The sequence below is a fragment of the Ischnura elegans genome, chromosome 9 (genome assembly GCF_921293095.1).
Source record: "Ischnura elegans chromosome 9, ioIscEleg1.1, whole genome shotgun sequence".
NCBI lineage: Eukaryota > Metazoa > Arthropoda > Insecta > Odonata > Coenagrionidae > Ischnura > Ischnura elegans.
The window spans coordinates 69,748,152-69,766,286 of NC_060254.1; the positions used below are offsets into that span (position 1 = coordinate 69,748,152).

Genomic DNA, 18,135 nt, shown 5'->3' on the forward strand with positions numbered 1-18,135 from the left:
ACATTACAGAAGAATGTACTCCTCTTCCATTAGGTGGCGACTGGTTGAGCAAATTTATCGCCACTTCTGGCGTCGGTCGTCGTGGGAATATCTGCATACGTTACAGCAGAGATCAAAATGGACTCAAATGTCACCAAATATCAAAATCGGTCAATTGGTTTTAATACGTGAACCGAACCTTCCCCCTTCTCAGTGGATAATGGGGCGTATCATTAAAACATTTGCTGATTCCATAGGCGTAATAAGGGTCGCAGAAATACAGTGTGCATCAGGTATATCAAAAAGGCCAGTGGTTAAGTTGGTGGCTTTACCAGCAACCGAATAGATTGTTTATATTTTTGATAGATAGATCGATAGATTTTCTTTTTTTCGCTAGTTGCGCGTTAGTTTAGGTTTTAACATTCTAATTCCTTCCATTTCCCTATCCATGGCCAAACCTGTATCCTGTAGTAAGTCTTTCAGATGGGCCTCTGGAAGTGAAGCTATAGCATCCCAAACCCAATTCTTAGGATAGGACTTAGAATACATCTTATTTCAGTTTTCTTTATGAAGAGATGAATTTCTTTTAAATTCAGGTGGGCGATATGTTCGGGCCGGAACAGCCTTAAGTTTTTCTATTCTTTTAAGTCGAATTTCCCTCCTTTCTTATTTTTTCCCGCCTGCCTTGGTTTTTTGTTTTTTTCCTCTTCGCCTATAGAGGACTCTAGAAACCAACGAAGAATAGTGCATGCCTTGCACCAGAGCATTCGTTCGCCGGTGGCAAGGCAAAGAGGAAGTTTTCGTTATCTCGCCGAAGCTCGGACGAGGAACAGGACGCACGACGGACGCACGGGGGGCAGAGTTCGGCGGAAGCCAAGGTAAGGCGTAGTAGACGAGTTGCAAACAGCGACTACAGGAGAGAGAACTTGAAGTGCTTGATGGCGACGGTCTCGTTGGTAGGTTCGGAGTTAATAGGTACGGGTTGATGTATGGAGCTAGAGTTGCTTCGGATGATGAAGACGGTGGTAGACGACGGTCTCGGCGGTAGATGCTGAATGATGAAAACTCTTCCAAAGCACAATGTTTATATACAGAACCTCTTCCAAGGAGCTTCATCCTTTGAAGAAAAGAAAAACTAGGAAGTATATACATTTCGAAACGACTGCACTTCTGCCCGGGAGAATTGAGCTAGGTTTTTCCACGTTGCTGGCATTGCATCAGTTACAAGATTCGCGCATTCCTTACCTTATTTGAGGTGAAAGGAAATACGGAACGACTTTGCAATCTGTCCGGGGGAATCGAGCTTGGTTTTTTCCACGCTTCTAATGTCCTTCAGATACTTGCTCCGTACACTCCTTTGAGGTGAAAGGAAATACGGAATGACTTTGCAATCTGTCCGGGGGAATCGAGCTTGGTTTTTTCCACGCTGCTAATGTCCTTCAGATACTTGCTCCGTACACTCCTTTAAGGTGAAAGGAAATACGGATTGACTTTACAATCTGTTCGGGGGAATCGAGCTTGGTTTCTTCCACGCTGCTAATGTCCTTCAGATACTTGCTCCGTACACTCCTTTGAGGTGAAAGGAAATACGGAACGACTTTGCAACCTCAGCTAACGTCATGCGCAGTCTTCTCAACCCACTTGGCTACCATCCGTTGAGGAGGAGATTTTTCCATAAACACCGAACGAAGACAGAAACATTCATTGAAATCTCGTCATTTGATCCGAGAACTTCCTCATGGAAATCACTCTACAAAGACGACATCATCACCATCTAGATCTTGGTAAGTCTAATTTTTTAGCCATGTTTAAAGTACCTACCTTAAAATCTTTAACGTTGACAGCACTACTGTCTATGCATCAGCCACACTATGCTCCTCTGAATACTTGGATAAATCCAAAAAAGAATTTAATCCACCTATATGTGATGTCTCAAAGTTTCTCTCGCGACTAGGCATGAGTAAACGAGAATTTTTTACTGTTGGCTTCATTCCCCCCATTGATAAGCATACAGAATACAAAGCCATTGAAGCTCTTGGGTTATTTTTTTCCGTGACGTAAGGAAAAATGTAAATGAACATGACTTCATTCTATTAATGACAAGTGGTCTGCAGGATTTCACCAATAGGGAACTATGGGATAATCTAAATTTTAGGACTCCTTTTACGGTTAGGAAAAGGAGTTATGTATTTTCAATTACTAGTGGTAGTCAATATTTCCTTTGCTTTAAATGCATTTATGATTTCGATAAAGATGTGGAGGTTTATAACAAGAGATTTTCTAATTAGACTGCACAAAATTTCAATTGCTGGTGCTCCTGATGCATCACTACACCCCTTATAATTATTGCTGACCGTTCCAGGTCGAATATTCCCGCTATATTTAATATGTTAGGATCTGTAAATATAAGAGTAAAGTTTCCTAGAAAGCCCCTTGATCTTTAAGATTTAATATTTAGAAAAGCCAAATCATAATTTTTCTTTTCATAGTTGGAATTATAATTCTTTTTTATTACAGTCATACAAAGACACTAAGATGAATACCCTTTATCAGATTTGTCTGGTTACTGTTAGGGATAAAATTTACAATATGGCGGGTAAACTTCTGAAAGATGACAAGGATTCGAATAACCATTCGAAAAGGAACATTTGGCGTTTTTGAAATTACTATGTTGATATAGTGCTGTGCGATAAAGAATTTCAAAGTTTACCAGAAGTAATTTACGAAGACATTGATATTATATCAAAATTTCAATTTTTCAAACATTTTCAGGTACGTGAAACCATAAAACGTAAGCCGAATTAGCGTGTTATGGTTACGATTCTGGTAGAGACTTTGAATCAGTCGTGCAATTTAATCAAGTTGGAAAATAAGTGAAATAATTTCACAATGCGAGTGGGCAAACATCTTGAACTGTAAAGAGGACGTGGATTTGTTCTTTTACAAAGGAGAAAAGCATTTTTTTAACTTCCTGCTTCGTGTATGCTAATTACTTTGGGAAGACACATTTGGTTATTAAGCTTTTAAGTTAAAGGAAGACGAGTGGTTTGCATTGGTGAAACTCTTCGCCGGCCTCGGTGGCGCCGGGGTAAAGTCCCTGACTGCCAACCTAGAGGTCGCGGGTTCGAATCCCGCCTGGGTGGCTTGACTACCATCCAGAGCATGGATGTTTGTGAATGTCTAACAAGTTAATTGTAAGAGAGGACAACTCTGTCCTAAATTCGCTTGTATAATAAAGACAAATTATTATTATTATTATATTCAAGCTGATTGATTTATTTCTCCAGAGACTTTCGGCTAGTCGTGACAAAGTGAGACATTTTCTCGCCACAAAATTAGCAAAGAATATCACAAATTGTGATTTTGAAAGACTTGAATTGCACCCGAAATGCTCGAGTATTTCATAACTAGCCGTTAATTGTTGTAATTCAATCTGTTGTGATAAAAATGTCAATTAAAAACTGGAAAATACGTTATCTTCTGTAAAAATATTCACTTTGACTCATTTCTTTCAAGCCGTAATGCATCTCTAATTTATATTTGATTTAGGTAAAATAATGCAGCATCTCATTGGAAATATAATATCTAAGAATTTTAATTATCAAATATAACGATATCTGGCAAATACGAGGCATAAAAAGGCGTAGGATTATATCTGACAGTAGAAACGGCATAATCCTACGAGACGGAAATATGTGGTAATGCGGGTTGCATAATTGCCTATAGATACCGGATTCGGCCAACGTTGCGAAAACGCAACATTTTTTTTTTACCATAAGCAAATTTTTTTTGAAGGCCCATATTTTCAATTTACCTTGTTATTAGGTAAAATGAAGAGGAAAAATTATATATTTTCAAGTATTTCTTTACTCGGCCGGTAATGGGTTAATGGGAGATTTATCGTTGATGGACAGCATTTCTTGAGAGAAATTCGATCACTTGAATTCCATCGAACGACGTGCCTACAAAGCAGTAATGGATATTTCAGGCTAATGTCTACATCCACAAAATCTCTGGTTTGGCGCTTGGATTTTCAGTGTCCTTTTTGTAAATTGAAAAGGACAGTATTTAGCGAACCCAGCCACCAAGATGTGGAAAATGAGGAGACAATTGGGGAAATGCGAAGAAAAATTAGGATTGGTAAGTCTGATAAATCGTAGGCTTCCTACATATGTAAAGGAATTAATCGATATTTAAAAAATTAATTAAAAATTAACAAAAATGTTTAAGACATATCTCTTAATTTAATTTCAAGGCTTGGAAAGGTGTTCTTCTCGAGTTAATGCTGCAATCAGGCAAATAGGAGAAGTCCTTAGCCATTGAAAATGGTGATGTAACACCATTAGAAGTCCCATTCATCACGGTGATAGTTGATGGCGGATGGTCCCGAAGAAGTCATGGCCATAGATAACCGGCAACATTAGAAGTAGCATGTGTGATTGGGCATCGCACTAAAAAGTTGCTTCACTTGGATGTTAGAAATAAATATTGTTCGATGTGCGCCTTTTAGAAAAAAATAGGGGAATCGACTACACATGAGAACTGCTATAAAAATTGGAATTCCTCCTCGGGGGCTATGGAAGCCGATATGGTCGTTAATGCATTTAGATCTAGCATGCAGCTGCATGGTTTGGAATATCATCACCTTATTGGAGATGGCGACACCAGTGTAATGAAAAAAGTGAGGGAATTAGTTCCATACGGTAGGCATGTCAAAAAAAATGAATGCGCTAATCATGCTGTGAAGTGCTACACCAAAGCTTTATTTAAAATTGTTGACGAAAGGCCCGATTTAAAAGCCATTTTAAGACAAAAAATTCTGCGATTAAAAAAAGCAGCTCAAGGAGCCATTGCGCATAATTCTACAACAGGAAATAGCGTTGAATCCTTAATTAATGACTTGAAAAATGGACCGAAGCATGTGACCAACTGGGATTTCTCAAAGGAAAAAGGATTTATAGTATAGTAGTTCCATTGTGCGCCAACGTTAACTATGTGGTACGTTACCAAATGTTAAATATGAGTCAGTACAATGGCCACGATGGGTGCCAATTGTGCTATTAAAAATCTATGCACACCTCTCATGGCATGAGATACTCGGTGACTGCCGAATAAGTACGGGATTGTACTCATGAAAGAATTCTCAAGGATGATGACATCGCATATGGCAAAAGACAATATGGCAAGGAAAAGTTCATTGAAAAGGGTGTGCAAGGCACAACTCCACAACACAACATGTTTCATTTCCATTGAACACATGGAATGGTACCGGACTACATGCAGTTTCCTTTTACAAAATGTTATGCATCACACAGACTTATTAATAAAGTCATTTGGGAAAGACTACTGCACTGCTGTGCAACACAAAATTGCAGTGATAGAGAGCCGTCTTAATCTATTCAACCGCCTTCGTCCAGTTACCAGAACCCCAAGAGGACTAACAGAAATGAGTCAGTGGAAAGCATTTGAATGGAGGTCATGGCTCATTTTCTGTAGCTCGGTTTGCCTATTGATTGTTTTATACCCAAAAAATACATCCATCATTTGTCTATGCTGTTTTTTGCCATTATAAAATATTTTTAAAAAGTATTTCATCGAGTAAATTGAGCCATGCCAATGAATTACTTTTACTCTACGTATTTTTGTTCCAACAGTACTTTGGTAAAACTCGTATGGTATAAAATATCCAGCTTCTGACCTAGTTATGCAATGGCGTAGCATTTTGGGGCCCATTGAGGACCCACAATGCATTGTTTTGAGGGGCAAAATAGGAAACAATTACAACTCCATAAGGGCCCTCCTAATGTATCCCACCAAGAGGTAACTAAATTCAACACCTTTTAGGCCTTGACTTCACCCTGCAAAAATATAACGTTTCGGATGATGCTATGACTTTTGCGAGAGATTAAGCACAGGTCATTGAAAAATTCTTACAGTAGTGACGGCACTGGATTAATGGGGCGAGGCTCTCATTATTACCTCGATGATGACGAGAAGGGATGTTTAATTCAGTTTGATATAATTGACAGTCAGATAAGACTTGTCATTATCCAAAACTATTCCTTGGGTATTCACTACAGCAATAGCAGCTACAAAGGACAAAGCAGACAAATGACTCGATTGTTTGGTTATCACAGAGACTTTATGGAAAGATACTGACGATTTGTCATATTAGATCAGGTACGGAAAAGTCCGTGTTATTTCTTGTAAGAGTTTTAGAAGTTGTAGGTAATCATGCTTTAGATTATAAATTTGCACAGAATAAGCATGAACCCTCATTTAAAGGATAGTTTGTTTAATGGCTGTAAAGCCGAATGTAATTGCTGGGCAGTGCATATCTATCCACGTCAATTACAGTAGTTTCATTTGTAAGATGCCGTATAGTTGTTTATGTGATTATTTGATGTAACGGTTATTTTTTTAATTCTTCCATTTGTTATTTTACTGTGATGAGGATTGATTGGGTGATAATGATTCATTGGAAGACATATATGATGATGCAGTGTATAATGACTATTTCAAGCCAGGTGAATTGCTATGGGAGCAGTAAAATGTCTTATACCTTTTACTTGCCTCAGTAGGGGGCCACGCCCTCTAGAAAAACACAGGAGGCCGTCTTTGCTATGATCTTCATTGATACTGTGTTCTGCTACAGCCAACTTCTCTGGTTGCACTAATCTAAAATGCCTTCGATGTTCTTTCAGCCTCGTCTCAATCGTTCAGCCTGTCTCCACATTTATTTTGCAGCATTCGATTAAACTATGGCTTCAAGATGCTTGCCAATAGATTGTTTTAAAATATTCTGAAAGATTAGATGCTATTATCTGTTCACTTTATCTTTGCGGGTGAGCTGGTGTGGCTTAACCGAGTTGGGGTGAGAGGAGGGAAAGTTTATCTACACGTGACTTTCCCTCTGCCAATCAGCAGACAGTAGGCGTGGTCTAGCACTTCGGAACGTCAGTCGCTCTCAGACCTCCGTCGTGTCAACTTCGTGAATCTGCTAGCTGTGTTGCCAAATCCTTTTCCCTTGCACTCCCCGTTTTTAAAAATGTTACGCCTATGTATGCCTTTCACCAGCGGTCTCGCATTTAGCGGACAATATCCTGGCTTCTGAGATGGGATTATTCTCAATACATTGTATGCATTGTTTCGCCGCCGGGCCCAAAATATCTGTGGCCACGTGTGAGTCACACCTTTTCAGTGAGACACAAGGGCGGCTATGTACATTTGGCAACGTTAAGGTCGCTCCTGCTCTTTCTCTCTCTCGGTACTACCCCTTCCCCTTCAGCGAGGCCTCTCCCCGTCAGCGAGGCCCTCCGAGAGTGTCCGGGATCTCACGAAAGTTGACCCGCAGAGATAAAATGAACAGATAATAGCTTGTTTGGCCGCTTACTGGAATTAAAACCACAACATTAAACAGGAACATTTCTCACAGTCATAAGTTTAAATTCAGCTGTTACCCTTTTAGTCGCCTCTTACGACAAGCAGGGACACTGCGGGAGTATTCTCCATCCCCCAACCCGCAGGGGAAACTCTGGTTCCAACATCAGAATGACAGTATCAGATCAAGATGACTATTGCAGTGATTGATATTCCGTACTAATAACAAAATGATAAGTGCTCCTTCCTCTCCACTTCAGCATTTCTTTCAATGTATACCATTATAGTACTAGTTCACATTACATTATAAAGTGCTCTGCAAGCAGAAAGATGTTTAGAGGAAAATAGAACTAGGGCTCACAATAAGAAGCAATACATTCATAATTTTTATTGAGAAAAAAGATTACACACGGAATGCTTCACAATCACCAGATTTTTATAGTGACCAGAGGCCCTACAACAGGGCACATACTGTGAAGCCATTATGACCTTTACAATTGGCATGAAAATAGCCTTCCTCCATGAACTACTTCATTGCCACAGAAAACGACACTAAGCATCACCAAGAAAAAGGAATTTACCACGAGGCCAAGGTTTATATCCTAGAAGATTCACATATTTCATCATATCACTAATTCTTGTTTAGGTGTTTAGTTGAGAATATGTACTTCAAGTGCAGTCTATCCGGTATGCTCAAGTATAGCCTCCTTGGTTCCAGTCATTCAAGTCAGACTTGAGCCATTCCAGAGTTACATCCACTTTCCTTTCCAATTCTCAATCACCCCTCCTGAAATGCTAAACCTAGCAAACTCAATGAAGTTTATATGGACGTAATGTTACGTCCTCCTATTTCATTCCCACAATATTTGTAAGGTTGTATTATTACACCAGTGGACTTTATCCAGATTACAGCTCAGAGGTTCTGTTATTTTTAAAAGCATCCATATGGAAAAAGCATCCCCTGAAAGTCTGGTTGGCAATATGTTATGAGTACCCACCAGTAACACTAGGTTGCATTCATATCCCTGCAGCAGCAAGTGGTTCCTTTCGCAATATTCTCACGAAATTCAGGCATCTTATCAGTATTGTAGTACCTTTTTCCTTTGCCCGACAAAAACAAGCAATCCTCCCTTAAGGTGTGAAAATTATGGGTGGAGTTACATTCGCTACAATGCCTTCTGTGGTTGAGTGAGGAGTGAGAAGAAGAAAAGGAGTGACACAAGGACATCATGTGCATCAGGATAATTGAAGTGATGTAGACCAAATGCCAACATTCCTATTTCCACAGGCCAGACAAGTATAACTGAGGAAATGGGACTACAGAGAACCAGTCTTTCTGTTGACTTTTTGCATGCCATGGACACAGGACATGTGTCAAATTGTCAAATGGTGGTGTAAGGTGGCATTCCATATTTTCTTCATGCGTGCATCAAATGTTAGCTCATGTTCAACTAAGGAAAAGGGAGAAAAGTCTCCAAATTACCAAATTCATTAAGATCTCTACAGTGACCTGACAGTATTCAGAAGATCAAGATGAGCTGCCCAATACTAGTGGAGCTCAAGTGACGAGATTATCAGGGAAACGATCTCTTGATAGAACACACATTCCACCAAGACAAAAAGAGTGGAAGGGCAAAAGATGGGCAAAAATGTGAAAAGTATATGGAGAGCCATAGAGAAAGACACTTCATACCAGTGTAGTGTTTGCAAAGTGGGTTTTTTTTACAGTAATTTGTGAAACAACAAATCTTTACTGTTGTCGAGGATCAAATTGTTCTATTTGATGGTAATAAAAATTGAAATGTACTTGAATTTTGATGCATAATTATTTGAATTCTTTTAAAGATAAAGGTTTCCCTTATTGAATAGCAATATCATATGCCAATGCCATTTTAATTCAATTAAACCATAATAAATCCCACAGTTTACTCTTCTTACAACACTCTTTGGAAAATCTTGCATTACCTTTATGAATGTTAAACAAATTTGAATTTAGCAAAAATTGTCAGATTTTTCTTTAAAGTCGGAGCCAGCATGCTAAGTGTTAACCATACATATTGATAGTAATAACTACTAAAACATGAGTTTAGGTGGTACAACATTCAAATTAACATTAGTCAGAAGAAACAATACATCCATAATTAACCAAAATAATTGTATGGAAATAACTTTACTCTCACATGATTCCTTAAGTTTCAAATTGACATTTGTACCATCTACAGGTACCTTTTAACAAGATACACAGTCTGTGTAACAAACGTAACATTGTCACTTCATTACCTGGCACTCAAAAGGAAGGTAAGCATAACAATATGCACTCATTTTCTAAAATTTAGGCATATCTATGTATAACCTCTCACTCCAATTGAGTACTCTCTATGGACTAGAGAAAATATTGTGCATTTCTGAAATGAGAAAAGCACGTCGACATTAGTCAATTCAGCATGCCCACATGAATTTCGACCTTTCATTCTACTTCGTCCTCATCAACCAAGTGACCCAATTTCACGGCAGCAGCAGCCGTTTCACTTTTTCCGTCAGACGATCCAACCTTGACCACTCGTTTCGCTTTCTTTTTAGCCCTCTTCTCTCCCACTATATATTCGGGCATTACCAATTTACTACTTCGGAAATGAGGCTTCTCTTCCTCCTCTTCTGCTTTCCCCGTTAATTTTTCCTTCTCCAAAAGTTGACAGGACGATTTCTTGGGATTTCTAAACATAAAAACATGAACTTAAGGTTAGTTCAGAAAGAGATGGGAGCAATGACATTTACCACTAAAAATTACTCAGAGATATTAACACATTCAGTGCGGAGCACATCAATAGGGTGGTTTCCTTTTATTTTTTTATTGCCTGAATCGAAAGATTATTACTCCTGGAGTACGGATTTCATGCTTTTAGATTTTTAAATGATGATATCTATTTTTCGCGACTAAACGAAAAGTGAAAATTTTCAAGCACGCGAAAACGCGACGGCTAAGTAGGAATGATGGGAAAAAATCCGTGTGACGTACTTCTGGTTCCCGCTGCCACCCTGTGAGGTGACCTTGAGGCGAGGCTTGAGCGCTGATACGACGCAGGATGCTAGCAGGTAGCAGAGTACCCTGCTACCAGGTAGTGCTTGGCTTAAATTAGGATTATTAATACCCTATCAAACGAAGGAAACTTTCCGAACTTAGGCAATTTCAATGGGTGATTATTAAGACATGTTTCCCTGAGTTCTGTGCCTCATGCATGCATTGGTAATCTCAGACGATGTAAAACTCCTATCTACTTGTATAGAAACTAGGTCCCTGTGACGTCACATGGAGTGGAATCGCATGGGCACCAATCTGGCCTTTTTCAAATGAGGTTAAAATTGACCTTTAACATTCGTCTAAACTGGGATTTCTAAAACAAAATAATTTGCATATTATGAAAACCCTAATGGTGGGCAACAAATAGCAATCAATGCATCTCGTTTTTTTTTATGAAGGAAACTACCCTATTGACGTGGTCCAGTCCAAGCCGAGATACGGAGCATGTTAACTGATGTGCTCTGCCAGTCGGGCTGGGAGCCCTTTCTCCGCCTCTGCATGTTACTAATATCCACTTCAAAGTCTTGCGATCGTGTGTATGGCCTTCAGCAAGCTTCCCTCTTTCGAACCATGCGTGCCGTTGGTAAAAAGCAGTATTTGAACCAAAGTTATGGCACGGAAACCTGCCTCTTATTTTTCTTTCTTATTTTAACAGCCAATTTTAATGACTTAAATGGAAATCGGGCCTGCATTGAATGTGTTAAGGCAAATATATTTGTTAAAACAAAAATAAAATTGCAATGACAAGGGTCCATGGGCTAAAAATTAACACATTCCTCATTAAAATCTCTACGAAACTATCACAAGAAACAACTGAGACATAACCTAGTAAGGTAATGTCTTACATGATAAGTAAACCACGTGAGATTTCCCATAAAAATAAAGTGGGCAAATCAACTGTTGCATATCATGATGACTTTTCCACTCAAAGAATTTTGTAGTACAATTGGCATAAGTCTGAATGATCAATATTCTGACCATTCCAATTTTCTAAAAAAATTACATAAACAAATACGTTCTTTTCAGAATTTGAAGGTAAACAGCTACGAAGATGGTATGCATGTATCTTTTAATTCTATTGGCAATTATTAGCAAATATCGGCAAATATTCTGATACAAATTCATTTTCCAAGAATGTAACTAGGTTAATATTTTATCATCCATGGAATCAGCCTAATCAACACACTATAGTTTGCAAAAAGCTACATAAATTGTGCAAATGCTTTGCCACTAATTGAAGGAAAAATGCATTATATTTTCATTTTTTATTCAAATATACAAAGAGTTTTTCCAATTTGACTTGTTGATCAACTATTATTCTGTACTTCCATTTTTACGGAAAAAATTGTTTCAGTACAAAATATTACAAATCTGAAACGATTAGATGGAGAAATTGGACTAGGGCAGTCCCACCATGCACGGCATGACAAAAATGTTTATCCACCAACTGTTATCTGTCTAAATGGTTACATGACCATTTAAGATCATACTCTTTTCTTCAATAATTACTTCCAAATCAAATTTAGAAATTGAAATGATTTAACCATTCTCAATTCTTACTCCTTTTCTTCTTGTGTTACAAATGCATCCAAATGGAGGAAGAGATAACCTTAGAGGCATACCTATACCACACAATACGGCAGAATGATAAGGGAAAATGGCAGAATTTAAATATCAGTGAATTCTGATTTGAGTGTAAAGAATCTAACAAGGAGACTTTGCGTAAGTGATGCCAAGAAAGAAGATGAAACCCTTTTTATTTGAAAGTAGACACTTAGATTGGAATACGGTTGAAGGGTTTTGTCCATATACGCCTGGGTTTGAGAGAAAAAAGCATTTAAAAATACGGTCACATTGAATTTAACTTAAAAATTTCACTATTGTTTCAAGGCTGGTTTGGTGCAGTGGTAGCGTATTGCGTTTTCGTTTTGAAAGAACAGGGTTTGAGACTCGGAGATAGTAAATTTTTCCAGTCTGCCACCTGCATTTTTTGTAATCTGTTCCATCTTCTTCAGTTTGTTGATTTCAGACGTTTTACTTTGTTTGACTTGACTGCTTTTTGAGAATAAGTCCTAAATTGACATTTATATTGCTAGCTAACCCTTGCTTCGACTTATTCTTTCCGTTGCCAAGATTCATCCAAGCAGGAGTGATAAAACTGTGGTGCTGACATCGAAGTGAAAGGAACTCATTTCCAAAGCAAAAGATTTTAACCCTACTGACTTCAAAGAGTTTCCCAGGTTCCTCCTGTGAGTAGATTTTTACCCATTTACTTATATGATCAATTTTGAGTATTCCAAGTGCTAAACATCGCTATTGCCCTTCTTACATTTGTTGCTGTCTAGTAGCCTATTTTTTTGGCAATTGTCAGGAAATGCCCTTTTAACTTAATTTATATTGCTTAATAACTCTTGCCGCATGTATTTTGTTGCCAAGAACCTATTCAACATATTCAATATACTGAAGATATTGAAGTTAAAAGGCTAAAATTTTGTGTGTAATAGGATTTTGGAAAGGAAGAAAGTGCAGCAAAAGTCACCTTCAAAGACATTGGCCATTGTCAATGTAAAATCCATATACATAACGAAGGTGTGTTGCATATGAGATACAGATTACGTAATGAAAAAAGTCAATACTTTAAATACCTAGTTAGGCGGTGAGGCTTCAGAGTGAATATACCTTCGTGAGCACTTTCCAAATTTCACCTTTGTACTTATATTGGTGAAGGAGATAGGGCGATGCATGTATTTCTTACAGGGACTTATTACAAAAAGATATAAATTCATATCGATATATCTTCATTAGGAAACATTACTCATTTAAATAATGTATGTATGCATAATTCACTCCTTTCCTAACATACTATTAAAATTTTTATCCCCATAACTATGTAAACAGGTCTGAAAAAGGGCTCCATCGAATGCACACTTGGATCAATAATGACTTCGACTCTAATCAATCGGTCCATTTGATTTAACTTTTGTCTGATTGAGCACATTAGGAGTAGTATTATTTATGACTTTTATATTCATAACTCGATTGACAAAAAAGTTATAACCAAATAAAGCATATCCAAGGAGTTTGGTATCGATATAACTTGCACATGAATCGATCGAGTGGAATGGCCGTATTTGCAAAAGTTGATCTTTTTGATAAGTTTTTCCCTGAAAATTTCATTCATCTAGCATGAACCGTTGCTAAGATATGTAAGATCGCATGCTCCACAAAAAAATGGCGAGAATAATTTTTCACATGCAGGATGTTTTTCGGAATTTTATTATGAATTAACCAAGAGGGCTACGGGGAAAGCATGGTAGATTGTTAGGGTCAAAGCACCCTAAACGATTTTTAACGGAGATTCCAAATTTTCACCTGCCAAAGTCTCAATGCCGAAATCTGAGATTGAAAATTCGACCACCTCTACGATGGAAAATCTAAACTGTTTATTCCTCGGAATTGTTTCGACACATGAAAATTCCAAGATAGCCAAAAAATCAAACAAAAAACCTTGTATCTTGCATTTCAAGGAATTGGTCCTACCATTATTGCAAGTTGGTCAAAAAAATTCCAAAAATAGTCCGATAAAAAAAGCATTGAGCACTTTCAAAAAATCATAAAAAATACAAAATATCAATTCATCGCACTGACAACCACACCAAAAAATCTAGTTTGTGTCCAGAGAATATCAAGTTCTTCAGATATTTGAAAATACAAAATAAAAGCCAAAAAGTTTTAGTCCCATTAGGCTCCCATATTAATTCAAGTCGATATCTCTCGAAAACTAATAGACTTTTTAAAGTTTTCAGATTTTTCCTCACGATGAATTTTTTTTAAATTTCACGTCCAATAACCCAATTATCCACACCTATCACAGTCTGGGCTGCTAATTTGTATCAATCACACAATCAGTGAATCAATTTGCAGCTATTAAAGGGACAGTGTTATGAACTAATATAAGTATCAAGAGTTTTCAATAAATTTTCCATTCTAAGGTTAGGTATGCGAAATAGGTTTTCATGTCGACATGAAGGACTAAAGTAGGCCTGAAGTTTATCCTTGCATCTAACATCAAATGCGTTCAATGAATATTTCATTCTAAGTTTAGGCATGTGTAGTAGGTTTCCATAAGTACATAAAGGCCTGAGGTATTCCTGAATGGTAATCCATTCCTCTAAAATCAAGATATTTCAATAGAGTTTTCATTCTAAGATTAGGTAAGTTAAAAAAGGTTTTCAGATAGACATGGGGGACTGACGTATGCCGGAAATTCATCTCTGCCTCCAATATCATGAGTTTTCAATAAATTTTTCATTCCAACCTTAGGTATATGAAATATGTTATCATGTTTAGATGAAGGACTGAGGTATGCCCATAAGGATAACCCTGTCTCTAATACAAGTAGTTTTCAATATATTGTTTATTCCAAGGTTAGGCATGTGAAATAGGTTTTCATGTTGACATGTGGTACTAATGTATACCTGAAGGTTATACCTGCATCCAATATCAAGTCTTTTCAATAAATTTTAAATTCACTGGTTAGGCATGTTTCATAGACATGAGGGACTGAGGTATACCTGAACATTATCCTAGATTAAAATTTCTTAAAAGGGTCTAAATTTAGCACCTCGAGGTTAGGTTTGCTAAATATTTTTTCTAGTTTTTTGTTCATCTTTGTTGCTCATATTTTTCTCAATATAAATTGATGGCTTATATGTTTTTAACGATTTATTGCAATGCAAATGTTCATCTGTTCTTTCTATTCATCAGATTTATTATGTAAATACACAAAATTGTTAGAACCTTTAGTTAAATATAAATAGACAAAAATGTATACTGAGCAGTTTTACTACTTTTCTATCACCTGTACACCAATATCCATGAAAGCCTGCCAGCCAGTAAGTAAAAACAGTTGAAGGTGGAGTTATTATAGTAGTTTGAAGTTGGCTGTATTCATCCCAGTGTTATTGTTGTCAAGTACGCCAAAAAGGTTATCCCTTCCTCCGATCTCTAAAATTCATCCAGTGTGACTGATTACAACTTTGTGTTGCTACCACCAGTTTCATACATGTTAAAATATTTCTTTGAGTGTAGGTAAACGACCTCGTTGACCTACACTCAAAGAAATATTTTAGCATGCTACCACCAGTGTGATTTCTACCTGCCATCCCATGTTTCCCGCACCTCAGGTGTAACATGTGCACTCTGTGTGAGCATGTTGCTTCTTTATTCAATAATATGTAAGTTTTTCATCACTCGTTATTTTTGTCCAAATCACTCCATTAAGAGACATAAATACAACACACCGTTCTCACAAAATTAATATCAGAAATTCAGATATTGATGCTTAAACAAAAAATTTGTGAGTAGTTCATCTATGGAATACATGTGTACTTCATTAAAATTAGATAAATCTTATTCGATAAATTACCTTTTTTCGAAAATCACAGCAGTGTGATTAGAAAAAGTATATTCAACAATTTAACCTAATATAACCTCAAAATATGACTTGCAAAAGAAACTATTTAGTGACTGTGCAAAATTTTTGAACGTACGCAAGTTATAAATTCAAGTAAATACGATAAAACTATCTTTTACCATATGCGAGGAAAAATTCAAGACCATAAAAAATGTATACTATGCCATTCAGATATTCAAACAAAATTGTATTGAAATGTGTGTTATGCTAATAAGGAAAAGAATATCATGTTTTGAATATGATGCACAAATGCACACTGACGCTCCACCCAAAACTACGATCATACGCTGAGAGAATGTGTTGCCAGCACAAAAATTGCACAGAAAAAACAAACCAAATGAAACATGAATTAATTAGAGGCATCCATAATATGCCTTGTGAGATGTGCTGCATGTGCGCAACCCCCAACAACTAGCTGAAAACCATGCCATGAATGGGCTCTTAAGGTAAAATCATGAAGATGGCTCCTGGCAAATGGGTTGCCTCAATTATGAAATGGCTATAGGGGTTCACATGTTTACCTACGAGATTGTATACAACATTACAGCTCTATGACATAATATTATTTAATTTGTTAACCACATTACAGTGATTTTTAGTATCAATACAAATATTTCTCTGAAGCTTAAACGGCTATTCTTTGATATATACCGTGAATTGTGCAGCAGACTGAATATAATGATGTATATTTACGGATGATAAAACCACCCAGTCAGGTAATTGGATGAAATAGGCATATAAAATTTCACCCGATGCAAAAATGACACCTTATCCACGACCAATATACTGACCGGAATGTAATAGGTTTTGCACCATCTCCAAGGGTTCCATCATCATCCCTTTCCCTTTTTCTCCGCTCATCCAATTCATGCAAGAATGACATTGCTGCAGATCGGTTCGCTTGTTCTGACATGTCGTCTTGAGAGACATCACCGAGATCATATCTAACCCATCTGGAAAAAGTAAAATATACTTATATCAAAAGAGCATTACAATAATAACACCCACTACACAAGAATCTAATCACACTACTTATAACTTAAGTTTGTAAGTAGGTATTTCTGGGCTCCAAGTATTCTAAAAATGCTTCATGTAAAAGGAAATTATTCATACTTGTGTGGATTTCGCTTGAAATCAGGAATCGCTGACGGTTTTAATCGAGGAGGCACGTCAGGTACTTTGAAAATGCTTTCTTTCCCACGAAATTTTTTACACTGGCGTCTTGGAGGCTTCGAAACGTTGTCAACGTCCATCAAAAGGTCCTCTTCGTCATTTTTGAAGTAAAAAACTTGATTATCTTTTTGGCGCTCCGTGGTTTCCTTCTCAGTAGTAACAAGCTGACCGAAAATATCTTTCTGACGATCAGAAAATCCCGATCCACCCCCCTTTACGAAGAAAGTGGGTGCTTCATATTCTTGCATGATGTGAGAGGTTAATTAAACACTATAATGCTAACAACAAATGAAAAATTTTACGACACACACACAATTTTTTTCAACGCTGATTCATATCGTGAGTCCATCGAAAACAACGTTACGATGGCATGATAAATCACTTCGTCACTACTTTAGCACTGGAATTCCTAAAACACTATAATGCCATTCACATACTAATCACATACATATTCAGGATGCACAGCGACAAATACGAGAACAAACCAAAACGAGATGTGCATTAAGGCGCCGCGCACAAATTCATCCAGCAATTCACCAGCGATGCAAAACAATGGCCGCCGCAGTTTTGTTACCTTCGCCCAAACTTTTTCCAACATAAGCCACGCGTACCAACCGACAATGGCGCGGACATACATGGAAACGTACGCGTGGTCATAGGACAAATACGCGTGGATCAAAATTATTAGAACTCACTTAAGCCTCCATTCATATCGCTGGTTCTTTAATATATTGCAAACAATAAATCAATACTTAGTACTATATACATGACTTTTAAGCTAAATGTTGGCAGCACTGCCAATGTTGGGAAAAAACTGTGGGCCAAGGTAACACAAGTGGCCTCCGCCGCGCCGCATGCGCTTCCATACCAAGGTCGGTAAAAGCCAGGTCGTGTCACGCACTTGACCAATGTAATCCGCCATCTTGATTCTCAAGCGCGGCGGGAATTCAAATTTTACGTGCATTTAAATGGGAGACATAGGTAAAAGGGAACACGGTTATCTCACAACGTAATCGATGCAGGGACATGAAATTTTTTTTATAAATAG

The 18,135-nt window shown here is 37.5% G+C and overlaps 1 protein-coding gene across 1 annotated transcript; it reads right to left on the minus strand.

The window, feature by feature from the left end:
• Window positions 1-7,732: 7,732 nt before the first annotated feature.
• Window positions 7,733-17,666, minus strand: LOC124165264 (protein TSSC4). Its single transcript, XM_046542594.1, has 3 exons — window positions 17,028-17,666; window positions 16,706-16,867; window positions 7,733-10,073 (listed from the first exon to the last, which is right to left on the minus strand). Exons 1-3 carry the CDS (start codon window positions 17,333-17,335, stop codon window positions 9,827-9,829), a joined length of 717 nt encoding a protein of 238 aa, XP_046398550.1. The 5' UTR covers window positions 17,336-17,666; the 3' UTR covers window positions 7,733-9,826.
• Between the last annotated feature and the right edge of the window lie 469 nt (window positions 17,667-18,135).

What these genes read in the sequence shown, in the direction of transcription:
- LOC124165264 (XM_046542594.1), bottom strand. Translation starts at nt 17,335, where the DNA reads ATGCAAGAATATGAAGCACCCACTTTCTTCGTAAAGGGGGGTGGATCG. An exon ending in TTCAAGCGAAATCCACACAA is followed by an intron (nt 16,868 to 17,027) that starts GTATGAATAATT and finishes TACTTTTTCCAG; the next exon opens with ATGGGTTAGATATGATCTCG. An exon ending in GCAAAACCTATTACATTCCG is followed by an intron (nt 10,074 to 16,705) that starts GTCAGTATATTG and finishes TTTTATGTTTAG; the next exon opens with AAATCCCAAGAAATCGTCCT.